The 19,745-nt window shown below is 39.3% G+C and overlaps 1 protein-coding gene across 1 annotated transcript in view; it reads right to left on the bottom strand.

Annotated features, from left to right (window-relative positions):
• Window positions 1–14,909: 14,909 nt before the first annotated feature.
• The window catches only part of LOC125452714 (venom phosphodiesterase 2-like), a 116,854-nt gene continuing 112,018 nt past the window's right edge, over window positions 14,910–19,745 (bottom strand). Inside the window, exons 23-24 of the mRNA XM_048531428.2 lie at window positions 17,551–17,707; window positions 14,910–17,225 (exon numbers count right to left, since the gene is read on the bottom strand). Of these exons, the coding sequence (XP_048387385.1) occupies window positions 17,055–17,225; window positions 17,551–17,707 (328 nt within the window). The 3' untranslated portion in view covers window positions 14,910–17,054. The remainder of the gene's footprint in view (window positions 17,226–17,550; window positions 17,708–19,745) is intronic.

Below are 19,745 nucleotides of genomic sequence, written 5' to 3'. Positions count from 1 at the left end.
TGAGAGTTAATCAGTTCAAGGGCAATATTTGGAATGGGCAACAAATGTTGGCTCGCCAGTGATTCCAACATACCGGGTAAAAAACAGGAAGAGAAAAGCCCATTTCTGAAGAAGGGTCCCAACCCAAAACGTCAACTTTCCTGCTCCTCTGATGCTGCCTGGCCGGCTGTGTTCCTCCAGCTCCACACTGCATTATCTCTGACTTGAGCATCGGCAGTTCTTACTATCTCTCAGGAAAAGAAGTTCCAACAGATTTCAGTTCCATGAAAGCATGCCCCCTTCTGAATATTGCTAACTAATGAAGTCTCTGGAGATGGATTAAAAAAAATTATTTCTGAACAAAGGTTCAAAATCATCCTTTTCCATGTATTAATGGGGGTCTAGTCACCCTTTCATTGGTTGACTATTGTTTAAAATTTAGCTTAATTGATCTTGGCCTTTGTGCATAATTAATCTTGATTATGAAACAATGAACCACCCAGTGTGCTCCTTTAATGTAATGTTGAACACATCTTTATATAATCTGTGCAAAGTTTTATTTCTATGTTTTGTCATAATCTTGATTTAAAACAATCTTTGCAGCCATTTTGTGTCTGCAAATCCAAACTTTTCATTTCTAACATATGTACGAAGGATTTAGATTAATCTTTAACATAAAACATTTGATAAAACCAGCATGATTAAAGACATGGAACTAACATTAAGTGTTAATCTTTCAAATATATTCATTGTTGAATTTAAAGTTTCGGTGATTTTTTTAAAAATCTGTTTTCCTGGCTAGAATTCATTGCACACATATCTTTTATTCTTTGTACATTTTGACCTTGGTGCACAAAATCTTCTGGACTTAACTGAAATTTACCTTCAAGAAATCATACATTACTAAGCTGACTTCCTTTAGCTACATTTGCTTCCTTGATAAATTTTTGTCTGAGAAAGATTACTCTTAACTAAAAACACCATCTCAGTTTACTTACACAATGGAGACATTTGCTTCATTGTTTAACTTTTGAAACAATTTTGTACTTGAAAGAAAAAAATCTTGAAAGATGCAATCACTCAAAGTACAAAACTTTGAGATGAATTGGAGGTTAATCGTTGTCAAGAAAGATTAGCAGAGGTCTAGAAATTTACAATATTAATTTGAAAGAAACCACTTTTCCTTTTGCATATTTTGAAATAAAGCATTTGAGAGACAGCGTCAAACCTTTTATGGATTGTTTTCTTGTGTCAATGCTTACTGCCAGTCTGAACAAAAATATTAGAAAATTGATCTGCAATGTAATGGCTGCCAAGGGATGTGCGCCCTTTCACTCTCAAACCATTGTCTTGATTTCTCATGAACCTACTACATGACTCCGAAAACTAGCTGCAAATTCTTGTTGGGCAGTTTGCTGTTAGAATGCTCAGAGTTCACTTTTCAACATGAAAGAGCAAGCAACAACCATCACAAGAGAGCCTTCACCGATGGTGGAGAAGCCAACGTGCAACATATTATCCACTGTGAAGAACAGATCCATCAGTTAAATCAGATGAGAACTTCAAATGACTGAGAAGCATAAGGCTTCATTCCAGTTGTAGGCAGGTTGGTGGAAATGGAATGGCAGATTAAAATTTTTTTGGAGAATTTGGTGATAACATTTTTGTAATTTTGTACAAAATCTAACATATTGGGGCATTCAAAAGCTGGTACTGAAATGGTTAAAGATCAGATACAGAAGTGGTTAAAACATCACTTGGGATATTAGAGAGATAAACAGAGACATTGATTTGATTTGGCTTTTAACAGCATATTTTACTTGATGCAGCAATGCTTTTTTCAAATTATTTGTTTTGGGAATGTGTGTGTTGCTGGCTGGGCCAATATTTATTGTCCATCCATGGCTGCCTTTGTGAAAGTGGTTGTGAACAGCTGCAGACCTTTTAGTGTAGTTAGACCCACAATGCCTCGAGGGAGTGTGTTCTGGGATTTTGACCCAGTGATAACAAAAGAACAACGATATATTTCCAAGTCAGGATGGTGAGTAACTTGGAGGGGTATTTGCAGGTGGCGGTATTGCTATGTATCTGTTGTCCTTGTCCTCAAGCTGAAAGAAGTAGTGGATTTGGGAGGTGCTATCTGATGAATTTGGGTGAATTTCTGAGTGTGTCACATAAATGGTACAAACTGGTGCTACTGAGCATTGGTGATGGAGCGAGTGAATGATCGTGGATGTGGTGTCAATCAAGCAGGTTACTTTGTCCTTAATATTATCAACATTCTTGAGAGTTGTAGAGCTGTACTCATCTAGGCAAGTGGGCGTATTTGATTACACTCTTCGATGCTTTGTATATAGTGGACATATTTTAGGGAATCAGGAGGGAAATTACTTGCTGCAGGATTCCATATCTCAGCTGCTCTGAAACTGCTGGATTCATATGACTAGTTTCGTTCTGTAAAAACTAGGATGTGGACAGTGGGGGATTCAGCATTAGTAATATCATTGGATGTCAAGGTATTTTGGCTAGATTCTCTTATTGGAGAAGATACCGTCTGGAATATGTGGCACAAATGTTACTTGCTATTTGCCACCCCAAGCCTGGTTATCATCCAGGCTTTTGTTGCAGAAAGACATGGGCAACTTCAGAATCTGAGAAGTTACAAAGGGTGATGACCATTGCACAATCATTATCAAAAATCCCTCCTTAACATCCTATGATGGAAGGAAATTCATTGATGAAGCAGCTGAAGATTGTTGTCTCCTAGGACACTACCCTGATGAACTCCTGCAGACATGTGCTAGAACTGAGATGACTGATCAATAACAACAAACATCTTTTGTGCCAGGTATGACTCCAACCAACCACGTTGTTATCAACTAAATGTGTGTTGTCGCTGCACTGGAACAACATGTCTAGAGATGTGATATGTTATGGAGCAAAAATCTTCAGCACTATTGCCAGAAAACCGTCTGGATCCATAGACTTTGCAACATACTTTGCTTTCAGCCTTCTCTTGATACCATGTAGAGTGGACAGAACTGGCTGAAGGCTAAAGATTATCTATTAAATTCTGACTTGCTCATTTAAGAAGGCATATAAGAATTGCTATGAATCTGGAGGCACATATGGGCCAAACCAGGGAATGACCACGGATTTCACTTCTTAAAGGACATTAGTGAACCAGATGATTATTTCTTCAATGAACTATGGTTTCATGGCCATCACTAAATCTTTAAGTTTAACTTTTAAAAGATATTTAAATGCCTTCAGCTGCCATGGTAGGATTCAAACACATGGCCCCAGAACATTAGCCTGAGATTCTTGATTACTAGTCCAGAAACAAACCACTAAGCCACCACCACCCCAGCAACCCTAACGGAGCATAGATATCATGGCCTTTAAGAATCCAACAGATATTTAGAGCAACTAGCTAATATAAAGAAACATTCCCTTCACAGGCACATCCATGTCTGGACTAACATTAAGCTGTGGAGCTGAATAGAGCAGGGATGTTATCAATCACATGCCTCTTTAGAATACATTGACATATTGACCATGAGACATAACACAACAGGCATTGAGTTGGATCAGTGATAATGGGAACTGCAGATGCTGGAGAATCCAAGATAACAAAGTGTGGAGCTGGATGAACACAGCAGGCCAAGCAGCATCTCAGGAGCACAAAAGCTGACGTTTCGGGCCTAGACCCTTCATCAGAGAGCTGATGAAGGGTCTAGGCCCGAAACGTCAGCTTTTGTGCTCCTGAGATGCTGCTTGGCCTGCTGTGTTCATCCAGCTCCACACTTTGTTATCACGCATTGAGTTGGACTTTGCCGGGGTACAGCTGCCCTAACACTTTCAGCTAAAATGTTTGGGTTGGTGGGGGAGCCTGCCCATGATCCAGCTGGCTGGATTTAACACGCTGCTTGCTGGTCACTGATGGGACGGCAGGCAGTCTCACTGTGCTGAAAGGGCCCAGTTATTTAAGGTCAGGTTCTTCAACAGGGCTGTGTGGTGAATGGAGGCCTCAGTCCAAGAGGAGTGGGAGAAAGTTTAATTGTGGATGGCCTTGCAGGGAAAGGTGCCTCCGAAGGGGCCGTTGGCATCTGCAAAGGATGTCCCTGCCTCTTGCTTGACAGCACCAGACCTTCCCAATTGGCAATGTGTCACTCTCTGCTGCAAGGATAAAACAAGTTGGAACAGGGTGAGGCAAGATGAATTAAAAAGATCCATGATTTATATGAAATTGCAGATCAACAATCACAGGTCGAAGAGCAGACTTTATAAAGTAACGCTTACACAGGACGTACAACACAAAAACAGGTGTAGAGGAGACCTGTGCCTGGCTATGTGAGGTGACTTGCACCTGATGACACTAAGCAGACCGTGCCTACTTACAAGATGGCAACAGAAACTAAGCAAAACTAAGTAGCCTACTCACTCAGTGAAATACAATGGTACCTATGAACAGAACAGCTAGAAGGTCGGTTAAAGAATATTGTATGTTCCCGTCTGAGACAGTTCTGATAAAAGGATGCCTTAGGATGGTAAATGACTAAATATAGCCTCATTAAAGAAAGGGTGATTATCCCAGTAAACGAATAACATCAAGTGCTACAGTAAGTCCCTAAGCAAGGATAACAGCAAAAGTTATTTGGTCATAAGTTGTTGCTTCTTTGAAGCTACCTCCAAAAGAAAATAGTTTCCAATTAAAAATGCTTTAATCATAGAAGTTGGTTTCAATACATAACTAGAACATAATACAAACATTAAGAAAATATTAAGCCTAGACGTGAAGGTTTAACTAGCCTTAGGAGGCACCTTCTCCCATGTCCTGAACAAGATAGATTGCTTACAATCCACAAATTACAAAATGCTAATTGTAGTGGTTGTATAATGTTACACTTTATAATTAACTTTACAACAGAAATTAACCTAATAGCAATTAGTTTAAAACTAACTGACCTTTTATTTTAACATTATGTAGTTGGGACAGTGGGAATTATTAGAGGAATGGCTGAAGTTGATAAAATAAAGCACATGCAGTACAATAAATAATGGAATCCACACTGTCCTTAGAGATAGGAAACCTAAGACAAATCTGAAGGAGTGTAGCCAGTAAACGTTTGGAATGTGAATGAATAGGCTGCATTGAAGGATCCCAAGGCCTACCGATTACAAATACCGTAAGACCATAGGAACCTGGGGCTGACCGTAGGAATGCCCATCATTGACTGGGTGAGCCATGGAATTGGGTGTATGGGTTAAGAGGGAAGGCAGTGACTATGCTGTATTTGATCATTGTAACAAAGTGTATAAAATGCAGAGTTTTTACTATAACAATCAGGAATTGTCATTGAACCCCCTTCTGATTTGGGGAAGATTCTTTGGCCCCCTCCCTGTATCAACAGAATTCTGCTTGAACAGACATCTTCCATTTGCCTGACTCCTGCCTTCCTCCTAGGCTTTTAACACCCATCAGCAGGTGTTCGCTCCTACACAGGTCATTCCATCCATTCAGTCCATGGCAGTGTTTACACTCTGCACAAGCTACTTCTTATTCTTACTCATTGCACCATTGCAGCTGCCCACTCACTTCCCCCATAAATATTGTTTTAACCCAGTTTGTACTGATATTGCTATGACATACATCTGGAGCAGGTGGACCTGAGCCCAGATGTTTTGGCTCAGAAGTAGGGACACTATAACTGCACAACAAGAGCCTCAGACATGCTCTCACCAATGTTTGTCAAAAACCCCCTTCACTGCATCTATTCTATTTGCTTCTACCATTGTTACGGTATTGAGTTCACTTTTCACCATCTCGTGAATAAATTTTATAATAGTGGCCTTTATTTTTGCTGTTGCCCACTAGAGGAAAGAGGAAGTAATCATTCTGTACCCCTCTATCAAAATCTTTCAATTTTTAAATAGGTCTATTAGATAATCTCTCAGCCTTCTTTTTTCAAGAGAAAACAGACCAAGCATGTCAATACTTTTTTGATATGTGTACGCATTTCTTGTATCAAACCCTTTGTACACCTTCTTCAGGGGCTCTAAATAAATAAAATATAGTTACCACAACAGCACCCAGTACTCTAAGGTTTGATATAAATTTCGCAAAATTTTACCCACTCTTCAATTCTATCAACTAAGAAATAAACCATCATGGTTTGTATTTTCTGTTTTGGTCTTGCTAATACATAGTGCTTGGGTGGGATGCTCTGAGAGTTGGTGTGGACTTGGCAGGCTGAGGGACCTGTTTCCAAACTGTAGGGGTACTATGAAAAAAAACTTCTGACGATTGATGTATTTGTACTCCAAGTTGTTACTATATCCTAGTTAGACACTCATCCTATAAATAATGTATCTACTTCTCTTTCCAAAATCAGATGAAATGTTTAAAAGCCATGTAACATGGGTGGCGGAGAAACTCAGCAGGTCAAGAATCTGTGGAGAGAGATGAGAGTTAATGTTTCTAGTCCAACAGGACTCTTCTTCAGAACTGCATTATCATCATCTACTCTTTGGTTACCATTTCAAAAAGTTCAATAGGTTTACTCTTATGAAATCCATGCTATTTATTATTATTTCTTGACTTTCTTCAATTCTGTCTTCTACTGCAATTCTATTATTTTTCCTTGCATTGGCATTTAGTTGAATGGTCCATTGCTCCTCAAACATGTTCTGCTTTTCTTCCTAAATATTGGAATGACGTCAGCCTGCTAGTCCTCTATCATTATACCTTTCCATAACTAATTATTAGATACAAATAATAATAATTCTTCTATCACTTTTTTGGAGTGTTTCAAAATACATGATGGAATCCATCTGGGCTAAGGGCTTTTGGCTCTTTGAGTTTGTTTAGTTTATTCGATACATTTCCTGCGTTAATTTAAATTCACTTTTCTTAGTGATTATTTTATAATTCAGTGTCATGTACACATTCTTCTGTCATCAGCCTGAAGACAAGACATTGGCAACTATTCACCAAACCTCAGCAGATTGTGATAGTTTTTGCTATGGGTAGGGTAAGAAGGCAGGACCCGAGTTCTCCTCAGCCAGAAGGGGGAATTAAAGACATTAATCTGATCCAGGTACAGGTTGTCAAGCCAATTGACCTGACCGCTGCCGGTATTATATCGTCTGTCCCTTAATTGTCCATGGGACAGCATGGGGTGGCTCAGTGGTGAGCACTGTTGCCTCGCAGTACCAGACCCAGGTTCAATTCCAGCCTTGAGTGACTGTGTGGAGTTTGCACCTTCTCCCTGTGTCGACATGGATTTCCAGCAGGTGCTCCAGTTTCCTTCCACAATCCAAAGCTGTGCAGGTTGGGTGGACTCGCGACGTTAAATTGCCCAAATTGTCTGGGGATGTGCAGGCTAGGTGAATTAGCCAATGGAAATGTGGGTTTACAGGGCTAAAGTGGATCTGGGTGGAATGCTCTTCAGGGGGTTGGTGTGGATTCAATCGGCCAAACAACCTACTTCCACTCTGTAGAGATTTTATTCCTACCACTGCCTCCCATTACTAGTGATGGGCCAGTTAACACTTTACAATTTTGATTTATTTTCCTTGCTAATTTGGTTTCATAGTTCCTCTTCATGTTCCACTTTTTTTTGACATCACTTCTAAACTCATCCAATTCTCTCCTATTTGCAATCCACTGTGCTCTATATACCTAACAAATGCTTTTCACTTCATGCTTGATTGGTCCCTTGCATCTTTATTCACTGACAAAAGTCTCACTAGAATTTGATCTGTTCTTTTTTTTATGCAAAATATATTTTTCTCCCCACACTCTGTTGAATGCTTTTTTAATTATTTCCCATTTGAGAGAGGACAAAGTTTCCCAGAGGGAGGAAACAAAGTCAGAAATGCCTCAAATGTCAGTCAAGCCAAACTAACGCTGTAAAGCAGCAAACAAAATGCCATCTCATACATCACACTCTGAAAAAACTAAACGTTATTAGTTTTTAAAAGAGCAAGTCAGCATTCATTGTATCAGTTATTGGTTCGTCAATCAGCACTATAAACAAAAGTTAGCCACCTTATCCTGAAATTTGGTGAGAATTATAAAGATATAGCGAACCAAAGATTAAAATGTGTGTAATCTTATAAGTACTGACTTCGCCAAGCATCAATATAACCACAGGAAATCTAAGACACCAAACCAAAGAACATCCCAATAAAATTAGTAGACAGGTATCTCTGTGGTTTACAATTTCAAAGATTGGTTAGATTGCATTTCTGGGAGGAGAAAAACAAGTTCTTTTTCCTTGGTGGGAATTCTGAAAATATTTGAAAATATTTTAACTTTTCAAAAATCCGTAATCACTTTGACAATTAATACATTAACACCCACAAACTGCCTTCAACCATTAAACATATTTTACATATTGCAACAAGTAACCTGGCATTGCTGCTGCACAAGTTGGCAGATGGTTCATGCATACTACTTGGTTTTCCAAAATAAGCACAGCTCTGTGCCTTTATGTTCGTTATTTCATCAAGGAAAGTCATTTAGAACTTAGTTTGGCCACAATTACTCAAGAGTTCTTACTTATGTACATACCAGGGAACTGACAGTGACTTTCCTCATTGAGTATTTGAAATGAAAGAGAGATGGAATTCAAATGAAAATGTGAAGAGAAAGGCTCTTGAAGAGCTGAGGCAGAAATTTCTTATTTACCTATTAGGCAAGACACCTCAAGTTATAGAACACATGTTAACTGGGACTAGCTTCCCCTTGGTAGATGGATCAATGACTCTGGACATAGATTTAAGGTAATGGTCAGGAGGTTTAAAGGGGATGTGAGGGGAAAAAAATAAATCACCCAAAGAGTGGTTGGAATCTGGAATGCACAGCCTGCAAGGGTGGTAGAAGCAGAAACCTTCATAGTCAACCAAAGATTAAAATGCACGCAATCTTATAAGTACTGGCTTGGCAAAGCATCAATAAAACCACGAGAAATCTAAGATACCAAACTAAAGAATATCCCAATAAAATTAGCAGACAGGTATCTCTGTGGTTTACAATTTCAGAGATTGGTTAGATTGCATTTCTGGGAGGCAATGGCCTAGTGGTATTATCGCTGTACTCTTAATCCAGAGAACTGGATAACAGTCCTGGAGACCTGGGTTCGAATTCTGCCATTGCAGATGGTGGAATTTGAATTCAATAATAAAAAAAATCCAGATTAGAATCTAATGATGACCATGAGCCCATTGTTGGTTGTTGGGAAAACCCTATCCTTACCTGGTCTGGCCTGCATGTGACTCCAGACTCCCAGCAACGTGGTTGATTCTGAACTGCCCTCTAGATAATTAGGGATGGACAATAAACGCTGTCTAGCCAGCGATGTCCTCCTCCCCTTAATAAATAAAACAAAACTTGTGATGCCAAGGCATATAGGACCAAGTGCTGGAAAATAGGATGAGAATAATTAGGTTCTTGTTGTCAACTGGTACAGACTCAACGGGCTGATTTTTTTTTTAACGTGGTGTAAGCCTGTCCCCCCCATGGCAATCAATCACTTTTGCCTACAGGAGATTGCCTGATTGACTCTAGGGGGTCAAGATGGCCAAAAGGTTTTCTTTTGCCTCAGAGTTTGAATAACTACAGGGAGTGGGATCGTTGGTATATGTAGATTGGACCAGTCAAATTGAACAGGTTTGATTGAAAGGAAATGGTTAATTAGTCTATCTCCTTTCTCGTAATGTTCTGGGGACCTGGGTTCGAACCATACCATGGCAAACAATGTAAGTTTGAAATCAATAAAATTTAAAAGCTAATCTAATGGAAACTATGTGACCACTGCTGTAAACATCCATATGATTCAATAATGCTCTTTAGGGAATGAAATCTTCTACTATTGATGGTTTGGCCTACATGTGATTTCAGACCACAACAACATGGTGCTCTCTGGGCAATTAGGAATGGGTAATAACTGCACGCTTAGCAGGTCAGAGTTTAGGAAATCTGTACTGAGAAAGCAACGTCCTGTTTCCCAGAGCTTGACCACAAATGCCTGTCCACTATCTCCAAGGCAGAATCCAAACGCATACAGCTTGAACAATATCAAAGGAACTTGACACCATCGAGGACAAAGCAGTCTGCTTGACTGGCATCCTATCCACCACCTTCACCACTGATGCACAGTAGTCACTCAGGATGGGTCCTTCAAAAGCACCATCTCTACCACCCAGAAGGACAAGGGAGCAGTTACATTGGAACACCACCATCACCACATTTCAAACCACAGCTTGCTCCTTCATTATCACTGGGTCAAAATCTTAAAACTCCCTTCCTAACAGCGCCTGTATTCATCCCTCCATGCGAAGAACTACAGTTCAAGAAGGCAGCTCATCACCACCTTCTCCTGGGCAAGTAGGGATGCACAATAAATGCTGGAATATACAGTTATGCCCACATCCCAGGAATGAATAAAAAAAAACTTCTGTTCTTGTTTACATTGGTATCTCTTGTGAATTGTCCTGATGATTGTAAGACAAAAACAACCTTTCAGATACTGTGTTTTTCCCAGCAGTCATTAAGTTCCAAATGTGAAGTATCAGACAGCTACTGGCGCTTTGTGGAACATCATGAATTTCACAAACTTACATGAAGTGACACAAGATTGTGGCTCAAAAACGAAGCTCTCAAAGGTTTAGGCTACAGGATGGAATGGTACAGAACCCATGAGAGAAAAGAAATTAACTGATAGCCTAATGTAGTAGGAAGAATGAAGATCTAGGATCTCAGATATTGGACATACAAACACATGGAATAGGAGTAAAGGTAGGCCATTCAACCCTCAAACTGAATCCATGATTAAGTATGATTAATGATTCATCTGTTCCTTTTATGAATTTCACATTTCCATCCACCACATAACTTCTGATTTCCTTGCTTAATAAGAATCTATCCAACTCAGTCTTTAAAAAAAAAATGAGCCTACTTCCACCTCCTTTTGAGGCAGAGAGTTCCAAGGCCATATGAGAAAGACTACTTGTCATCTTGATCCTAAAAGGGGTAGACCTTAATTTTGGAGTGGTACCCTGTCTTTCCGGACTCACTCACAAGAAAAAACATCCTATCCACATCAATCTTGTTGTAATCTTTCAAAATCTTATAAACGTCAATCAAATCACCCTCACTCTTCTGAACTCCAGTGACAACATTGCCAGTGTGTCCAACCTACCCTCATCATACAATCAACTTATTCAAATTTAGTAACCCAACTCTGATCTGCCGCCAATGCTATTAAAGACTTCCTTAAATAAAGAGGCCAAGATTGGACACAGTATTCAAGATGTGGTCTCAACAATGCCCTGTACAACTGGAAGCATAACATTCTTACTTTTATAATCAAATTGACTCGTAATAAAGGTTAGCATCAGATCAGCACCTTGATTATGCGCTGTACCTATGTACTAGTATCTTATGGCACATGAACCATAACACCCAGATTCCTCTCCACCGGGGAACTATGTAGTCATTCTCCAGTTAAGTAATTCTCTGCTTTTTCATTCTTCCTGTCAAAGAGAATATTTTTCCACATTATACTCCATCTGCTAAATTTTACTCACTCAACATATTTACATCTATCTGCATTGCCCTTGTGCTTTCTTCATGCTAAAGTTTCCTATCTATCTGTGACTTTAGCTGCTATGCTCTTGCTTGCCTCATCTAAGTCATTGATGCAAATTGTAAAAAGTTGAGGACCCAGTGCACACACATTTATGGGACTCCTGCTAGGTACTACTTGCTTGCTAAGCAGACAAGTGATGTGCTCATCTCTACCCCTATTTATAATAGTAAAATCCCTCTCACTACACACCAGGTGCACTAAAGAATGGTAACGTTGCTTGAAGATGTTCAGGCCAGCAAGAAGTCAACATCTTCACTGAATAAAGAACAAAGAAAGAAAGATTAACAAAGTAAAATACACAACTAATGCAAGTTATTTCATTTCTACCACAGATCTCTACTGTAGAAAACATCACTAAGCCCAGCTTCAAATATTTAATGACTTTAACATACCACTAGATGGAGCTTTATACCCATCTTCCTCAGTTCATGGAGCAAAACACATGAATTACCATTGCCTGCTCCACAGAAGAAAAATGAAAGCTTTTCAGAAAATTTTATAATGTGGTATTGTTGCTAGACCAGAGAGAGACTCAAGAAATGTTCTGGGGATCAATATTTGAAACCTGCCATGGCAGATAGTGGAGTTTATGGTGGCTCAGTGGTTAGCACTGCTGCCTCACAGAGCCAGGGACCTGGGTTCAATTCCACCCTTGGGCAGCTGTGTGGAGTTTGTGAATTGTCCACATGTAGGTTAGGTGGGTTATAGGGGATGGGTCTGAATGGGATGCTGTGAGGGTTGGCACAGATTTCTTGGACTGAAGGGCCTGTTTCCACACTGTGGGGATTCTATGATACATGCAAAAATAAATGGATCATGGTGGACAAGAAAATAACTCATTGGGAAAAGAAGACTCCATAAATAACCCATTCTCAGTGAGAGGCAAGTACAGGATATCAATGCAAGTGATAAGACTGAGGCATCTGCATCCATCTTTAGCCAGACGTGCTGGGTGGATGACCCATCTTGGATTCCTCTGGAGGCTACTACCTTGACAGACACCTCACTTCAACTAATTTGATTCACTTCACATTACCAAGGAATAGCTGAAGGCACCAGATGTTGCTAAGGCTATGGGCCCTAACGACCTGGCATTAGTACTAAAGATGTACAATCTAGAAATGTTGCAACCCCAGCCAAGTTGTTCCAGTGCTCCTCCAGCAATGAGACCCAACTGATAATGTGGAAATTGCCCAGGTGAGTGTGTCTTGCTTTGTGTGGACAGGACAGGTCCAACAGTGCTAATTACCACCCTATCAGTCAGCACTCAATCATAAGCAAATGGATGGAAGTGAACAACGACTATTAAACAACACTTGCTCAGCAACAAGCTGCTCCCTGCTGCACAGTTTGGGTTTTACCAAGGTCATTCAGCCTCTGGCCTCAATACAGTTATCTTTAAATCTTGGACAAAACATCCAAGTTCCAGATGTGAGGTGAAAGCTGCTGCCCTCAACATCAAGTTGCCCACTTGCCCATGTTTAGCATCAAGAAGCCCTAGAAAAACAAAGTCAATGAGAATCAAGGGGAAGCTCTTTGGTGGCAAGTCATACCTACGACAAAGGATGATGATTGTGGTCGATAAAGGTTAATCATCTAAGTCCCAGGGCAAATCTGTTAGAAATACTCAGATTAGACAATTTATAATCAACACAATCAGACATGTTATTACAGACCTCTGAAGCAGGTGGGACTTGAATCCAGACCTCCTGGGTCAGAGTTAAGGACACCTGCCAGTGTGCCACAAGCGCCTTCATTTTCAGTAATGACCTTTCCTTCAGCATTAGGGATGTTCATTGATAATGACAAAATATTCTGTACCATTCGTCTCTCCACAAGTATTTAAGCAGTCTGCATTCATATGCAGCTAGACACAGACAACTTCCAGGAATGGGCTGATAAGTGGAAAGTAACATTTACAGCACACAAATGCCAGTCAATGACCATGTCCAATATGAGAGTACATAAACATCTTACAGCTATTCCCATTGCCATTGCAGCTGAACTAGCTCAGACATTTAAACCCTGTGAACACAACAGCACGTCTGTGGCGAAGGAGTCTTGCCTTTATAGCCACTGTATTCGCATGTCTATTCTAGTTCAGTTTATAGTCACCCGCAACACCCAGGACGTTGATCATGGGGGATTTACTGACGGTAATGCCATTGAACATCAAGGGGCATTGGTTAGATTGTCTCTTATTTGGGATGGTCATTGCATGGCATTTGTATGCCAAATATCACTTGTGACGTTTCAGCCCAAGCCTGAATGTCGTCCAGGTGTTGCTACACTTGGACATGGGCTGCTTCAGTATCCAAGGAATCACAAATGGAGGCAAACATTGTGCAGTCATTGGTGAACATACCCACTTCTGATCCTATCATGGAGATAAGGTCATTGATGAAGCAGCCAAAGCCAGTTGGTCATCCTGGAGACATTCTGGAGCTAAGATTTAAACTGATGTGCAAAATAAATGCAAGGCAATCTACACCTTAACTACTAATGCGTGGGAAAAAAAATCTTTTTCACACATTTGAGGGGTCTCTGGACAATAACTATATATAGTATGGGGAAAAAGCTAGAGATTGACGTAAGGTAATGATGCCCATCTGAAGAACAGCAAGTGCAAGGGCAATAGGCCAAATGGCCTTCTTCTGCAACATAAATCTCTGTGATTCCACGTCAGGTTGACCGGTGATTTGAGCTTTCCATCTAATGGTTTAAAAGACAGTATACACAGTCTGTTCTTTTTAAAGAGTAAAATCACACTGATATTGATAAGTTAAACTGCACTCCAAATGTGCACAGGATAAAATCCATGACTGTATACTCAAGTTTAAGATTCTCGCGAAGATTTGTAGCTTGGCTGAATGGCCATCAATTTAACTGGGACGACATGACCAACCACAGATACACGTGGGAATTCCTAGAGACCTGGTTCTCCACCCATAATGCAATCAATAAACATGTGGAATTAGACCCCACACACAAACCCTTGCAAAAAAAAAAGAAATGACACAAAACACGGCAACAGACTGGATCTTGTAAATACTAAGCAGACTAGAAGTACATTGCTTCATCAGAGGCTGCACAGATGATGTTACATAGCATGGTGATGAAACATCTGAACTATAACCAGCTAGCTTGGCGAGCAAGTCAACAACCTATATATTCGATTATAACTACAAGTTGTAATGAAACTGCAATGACATTGGCATTACAAGTGCACAATAAAAGACACAGAATATCAGTTGTTATTTTTAATTATTATTAATCTGAGGAACAAAATCATTACAAATGTACACTGCAGCAAATTAGGAAAATTATAGGTTACATTATAACAGTGTTCCTGTTACATTAATTGAATCAATATTATAATACAGACAATACTATAAAGGAATAATCAGCATAAGCCATCTCCTTTTTCTAATGTGGAAACTGGTGAGTTTATTTTGTATCAATGAATATTGGAAAACAGATAAGATCTTGGGGACACTGGACACAGGAAACTCCTCAAGGATGGTTCCCTTTGTAGGGATACAAAAAGCAGGAAAAAAAAATTTAGAATAGCTCTCAATTTTAGGACAGAGACATGGGAATTTTTTTTCTCTCTTTCAGGGATCATTAGAGTATGGAAGGCTTGGTCTTAGAACGTATTCGAGGCTGAATTTCTGATCGACAAGGGAATCATGGGTAATGGGATACAATCATAAAACTGAAACTGAGACCACAACTGGATCAGCCACAATTATTCGATTACTGCACAGTAGAGCAGGCTGAAAGGGTCAAATTGCCCACTCCCACACCCAGTCATTTGTTCCTATGGATACAAACCTTCTTCTGTCCTGCTGGAAGTTCAGCAGAAATGCCATTCAATACATCTAAACTGAAGTTGAGGTGAGGAAATTCATAGAACATAGAACAATACAGCGCAGAACAGGCCCTTCGGCCCTTGATGTTGCACCGACCTGTGAACTCATCCCTCTACACTATCCCATCATCATCCATATGCTTATGGAAGGACTGTTTAATTCCTGATCATGATTGCTGAATTTCCAAAAATTACATCTATATAGAACTAGCACAATTGAATTGATCTCCCTGCTTGTATGAGCAATAACCTAGTGCTGTAAAATTCTTTAATAACTAGTTTTATTTCATTTAAAATAATGCTATTAAAATAATTAATTTGATACCATTCTAACTGAATTGCCTCCTTTCAAATAACTGAAGAGACAGTACTTATTTCCATTAATGGTCCCAGTCATGTTCAATTACTGGTAAGTAATGGTTTACTGTCATATATCTATAATTTGAAATAGTTTTAGAGGTGATATTGGGAAAACGTACCTGCAAAATTTTGAAAGAAAGATTGTTTAGGAAGGCTAACAAAGGATATTAAGAAGATCATTAATAAGGGAGACAATAAAAGACATGCTAACAAAAGTTGAATCAGTACAACTGTTGAATACTGCCGAACATGTTATCATAGAATTGAATCTCTACAGGGTGGAAACAGGCCCTTTGGCCCAACAACTCCACACTGACCCTTGGAACATCCCACCCAGATCCATTCCCTTATAGCTCACCTAAGCTACACATCCCTGAACACTACGGGCAATTTAGCCTGGCCAATCCAGATAACCTGCACATCTTTGGACTGTGGGAACAAACAGGAGCACCTGGAGGAAACCCACACAGACATGGGGAGAATGTGCAAACTCCACACAGACAGTTGCCCACGGGTGGAATCGAACCCAGGTCCATGGCACTGTGAGGCAACGGTGCTAACCACTGAGCCACCGTGCTACCCTATTGTTACTACCTGAAACCTTATTTACAAAACCCCAGCTGCAGATTTAATTTGGAAACTACCTACTTATGCTAAGTAATACCCATAACAAAATATAATTTTCCAGGTTATAACATTTAGTAATGTATTACTGTATGACTCTTATTCTACCAATTACACTTTTATGGTGATTATTGATGGTGCAAATTGATATATGGATTATATTATGCAGATAAATAAAGCAGTGTATTTAATTTCAGGTCACGTACTTGAGGTCTTCCAGGTGTGATAAGAATTGTTGGTTTGTGCAGGCTGGTTTCGAAGATTTATTATATCTTGAAGCCAAATGGTAACAAATACATGAACCTAGACATGCATGGTAAATCCCAAAATAATCTGAAGTTGAAAACAAAAGTAGGTGAAAACTCCCAATGAATTTGATAAGATTTCATTGTACTGCACTTTAATTACATTGTGTGCCCAAAACTCTTCGGCATTACTCGAACTTCTATTGAAGCACATTCAAAGCGCTGAATTTCATAATTACGTTTATGTATAAACAAAATAAATATATTATGAAAGTGAAAGTGTCATGGCATACTTCACAGGCCTTTTAAAAATAAAAATTATATTTTGGCTTCAACTGTTGGCAGATATGTCTTTAGCTGTAAAATCTCATTGACTGGCTGCTTTCTGTCCTGATAAAAATCAAGTCCTGTGATTAGCTCCACGTCCCTCACTCGTGCTCGGTGGGCCCAGATTCGCTCCTCAACCCACTGAGATTCCTCTTTGCCATCCTGCCAAAGAGCACAGGACTCAATCATTGATTTAGACACTTATGAAACAGAAAAGTGTCAAAGTCTGCCTAAATCAAAACAAAAAATCCTGGAAATGTAAACTTTATGGGCTTTACAGCTACCCAAGGATCTGTGCTGGAAATACTGAACAGGTAGTTTGTTACATTTAGTTACTTTTAAAACATTTAAAATTTATTTAAAAAACATAAAACATATTTTCTAAAAAGACACATAAAAAATATGCTTTTACACTTATCATGCTAATACTAGTCACTTAATCTTGCTGGAGATGTCACAACGTTACCAATGCTTCAAGTTTACTTACGGCACAGCTCTCACTGTTGTCAGGTCTGTGAGGCAGAATGAAAGCCAATACATCCAGTGAGGTATTACATGTTAGGGGAGTTTTCAAGGTGTCCTTGCAATTGGTAATGATGATATAGTAGTGAGTCGGAATAGGGATTTCTGCATTCTTTACTTTCCTTCAAAAACAAAATAATCCATTTGAACAAGAAAGTACTTTATTAATTTACTACATGACCAGTGTGACCACTTTTTAAGGTTTATAATCTGCATGCCTACATCTCTCTTACATTCTCACATGTATATTCAAAGCAGGGACACTATTCATCTTTCTTTATTCCCCAAAATTTGCTATTTCACATTTCTGTGCAAAAAAAATCTGCAGTAGTCACAAAGATATTAACTTATGCCTTCCTGTAATCGCTTCCAATTTTTCTTACATCTTGTTATTCCTGTAATTAAATGTATTCAGCAAACTTGTTTATCACTACTCCTGTTCCTACGTCACAATATTTATGCCGGAAAAGATAAATGAAGACTCAGCGTAGATCTGTGGGCAATTAGTATCCAATCCAGCCATTTTGAAAACAATCATTTACTTTTACTATCATTTTCCATTCCACAATTTATGTTAATAATGGGGAAGGCTCAGAAAGATGAAGAGGTTGTCCTGTGACTTTATAATGAGCTGGTTTCACCACACTTCGAGTATGTAGTTTTGACCACTCTACCTCAAAACAGAGATGTAGTGAAGTGGCTGTAAAGAAACATACAAGAATGATCCCAAATGCAAAGGAGTTATGTTCTGAGAAAAACAAAGAAGAAAATTAAACATTGGAGTTCAGATAGAATATTAAGGAGAATCTCATTCAATTAATAATATATATTGTATGCCCTAGATACGATAAGTAAAGAACATTCTAGAATATTACTTAAAGTTAAGTTAGGTAAGACATATAATACAACCATGAATTTAACTCAGTCAAAAAGTAAATTTAAAAAAGTGTCAAGGCCTTCTTTACTCAAGTTTTGATAGATTATCTCAAATTTCTTTCAGTAAGTATCAAAATCTTAAAGGGACTTCAAAATAGTGACACCAGGTTGAGAGATTGAAATCCATTTCTCCAGTGTGCTTATGAGCCGAAAAGTCTTCATTTCTCATACTTGACTCTTTACTGTTTGTTTTAATAGAATAAAAGGAGATGGTACTGATATGGGAGATAATGGGAACTGCAGATGCTGGAGATTCCAAGATAATAAAATGTGAGGCTGGATGAACACAGCAGGCCAAGCAGCATCTCAGGAGCACAAAAGCTGACGTTTCGGGCCTAGACCCTTCATCTCTCTGATGAAGGGTCTAGGCCCGAAACGTCAGCTTTTGTGCTCCTGAGATGCTGCTTGGCCTGCTGTGTTCATCCAGCCTCACATTTTATTATCTTGGTACTGATATGGGTATTGAAGTGAAGAAGTGACAGAAAGCAGATGATAGTAGTCTTTAGTCTGGAAGATGGTTTGCAATGGAGCTTCTAAATGATCAGATTTGGTTCCATGACTGTTCAATTATAATAAATAACTTAGGATAGCAAGTAGCATTCTGATGTTTGCAGATTATAAATATGATGGAGCGAAGTGAGGATAGTTGTAGTTGTCACCAGGGCCAGTAGATGTCACCAGGGCCAGTAGATGTCACCAGGGTTGCATTTCCCGTTTTTAGGCCTCTTAGTCCATGTGATGTTATTAAACTGTAGATCTTTTTTTGCACCCTTTCCAAAGATGTTACTGAGACTGGAGGGTTTGAGTTTTCAGGAGAGGCTGGATAGGCTGGGACTTGTTCCCCTAATGCATATGAGGCTGATGGGTGACCTATAAAATCATGAGGGCATAGATTGGTGAATAGCCAAGGTCTTCTCCCCAGAATAGGGGAGTCCAAAACTGTAGGGCAAAAGTTTAAGCTGAGTGGGGAAAGATTTAAAAGGAATCTGAGGGAAACATTTTCACATAGAGGGTGGTGCATACATGGAATGAGTTGCCAGAGGAAGTGGGAAAGGAGAGTATAATTACAGCATTTAAAAGACATGTGGACAGGTATATGAATAGAAAAGGTTTAGAGGGATATGGGCCAAATGCAGGCAAATGGGATAGGTCTGTTTAGGAACAATGGTTGGTATGGCTGAGTCGAGCTAAAGGGTCTGTTTCTGTGCTGGATGATTCTATGGT

This window comes from Stegostoma tigrinum, chromosome 4, assembly GCF_030684315.1.
Source record: "Stegostoma tigrinum isolate sSteTig4 chromosome 4, sSteTig4.hap1, whole genome shotgun sequence".
Lineage (NCBI taxonomy): Eukaryota > Metazoa > Chordata > Chondrichthyes > Orectolobiformes > Stegostomatidae > Stegostoma > Stegostoma tigrinum.
Note: the sequence above shows the minus strand (reverse complement) of the source record. Positions and strands in the feature narration are given on the sequence as shown.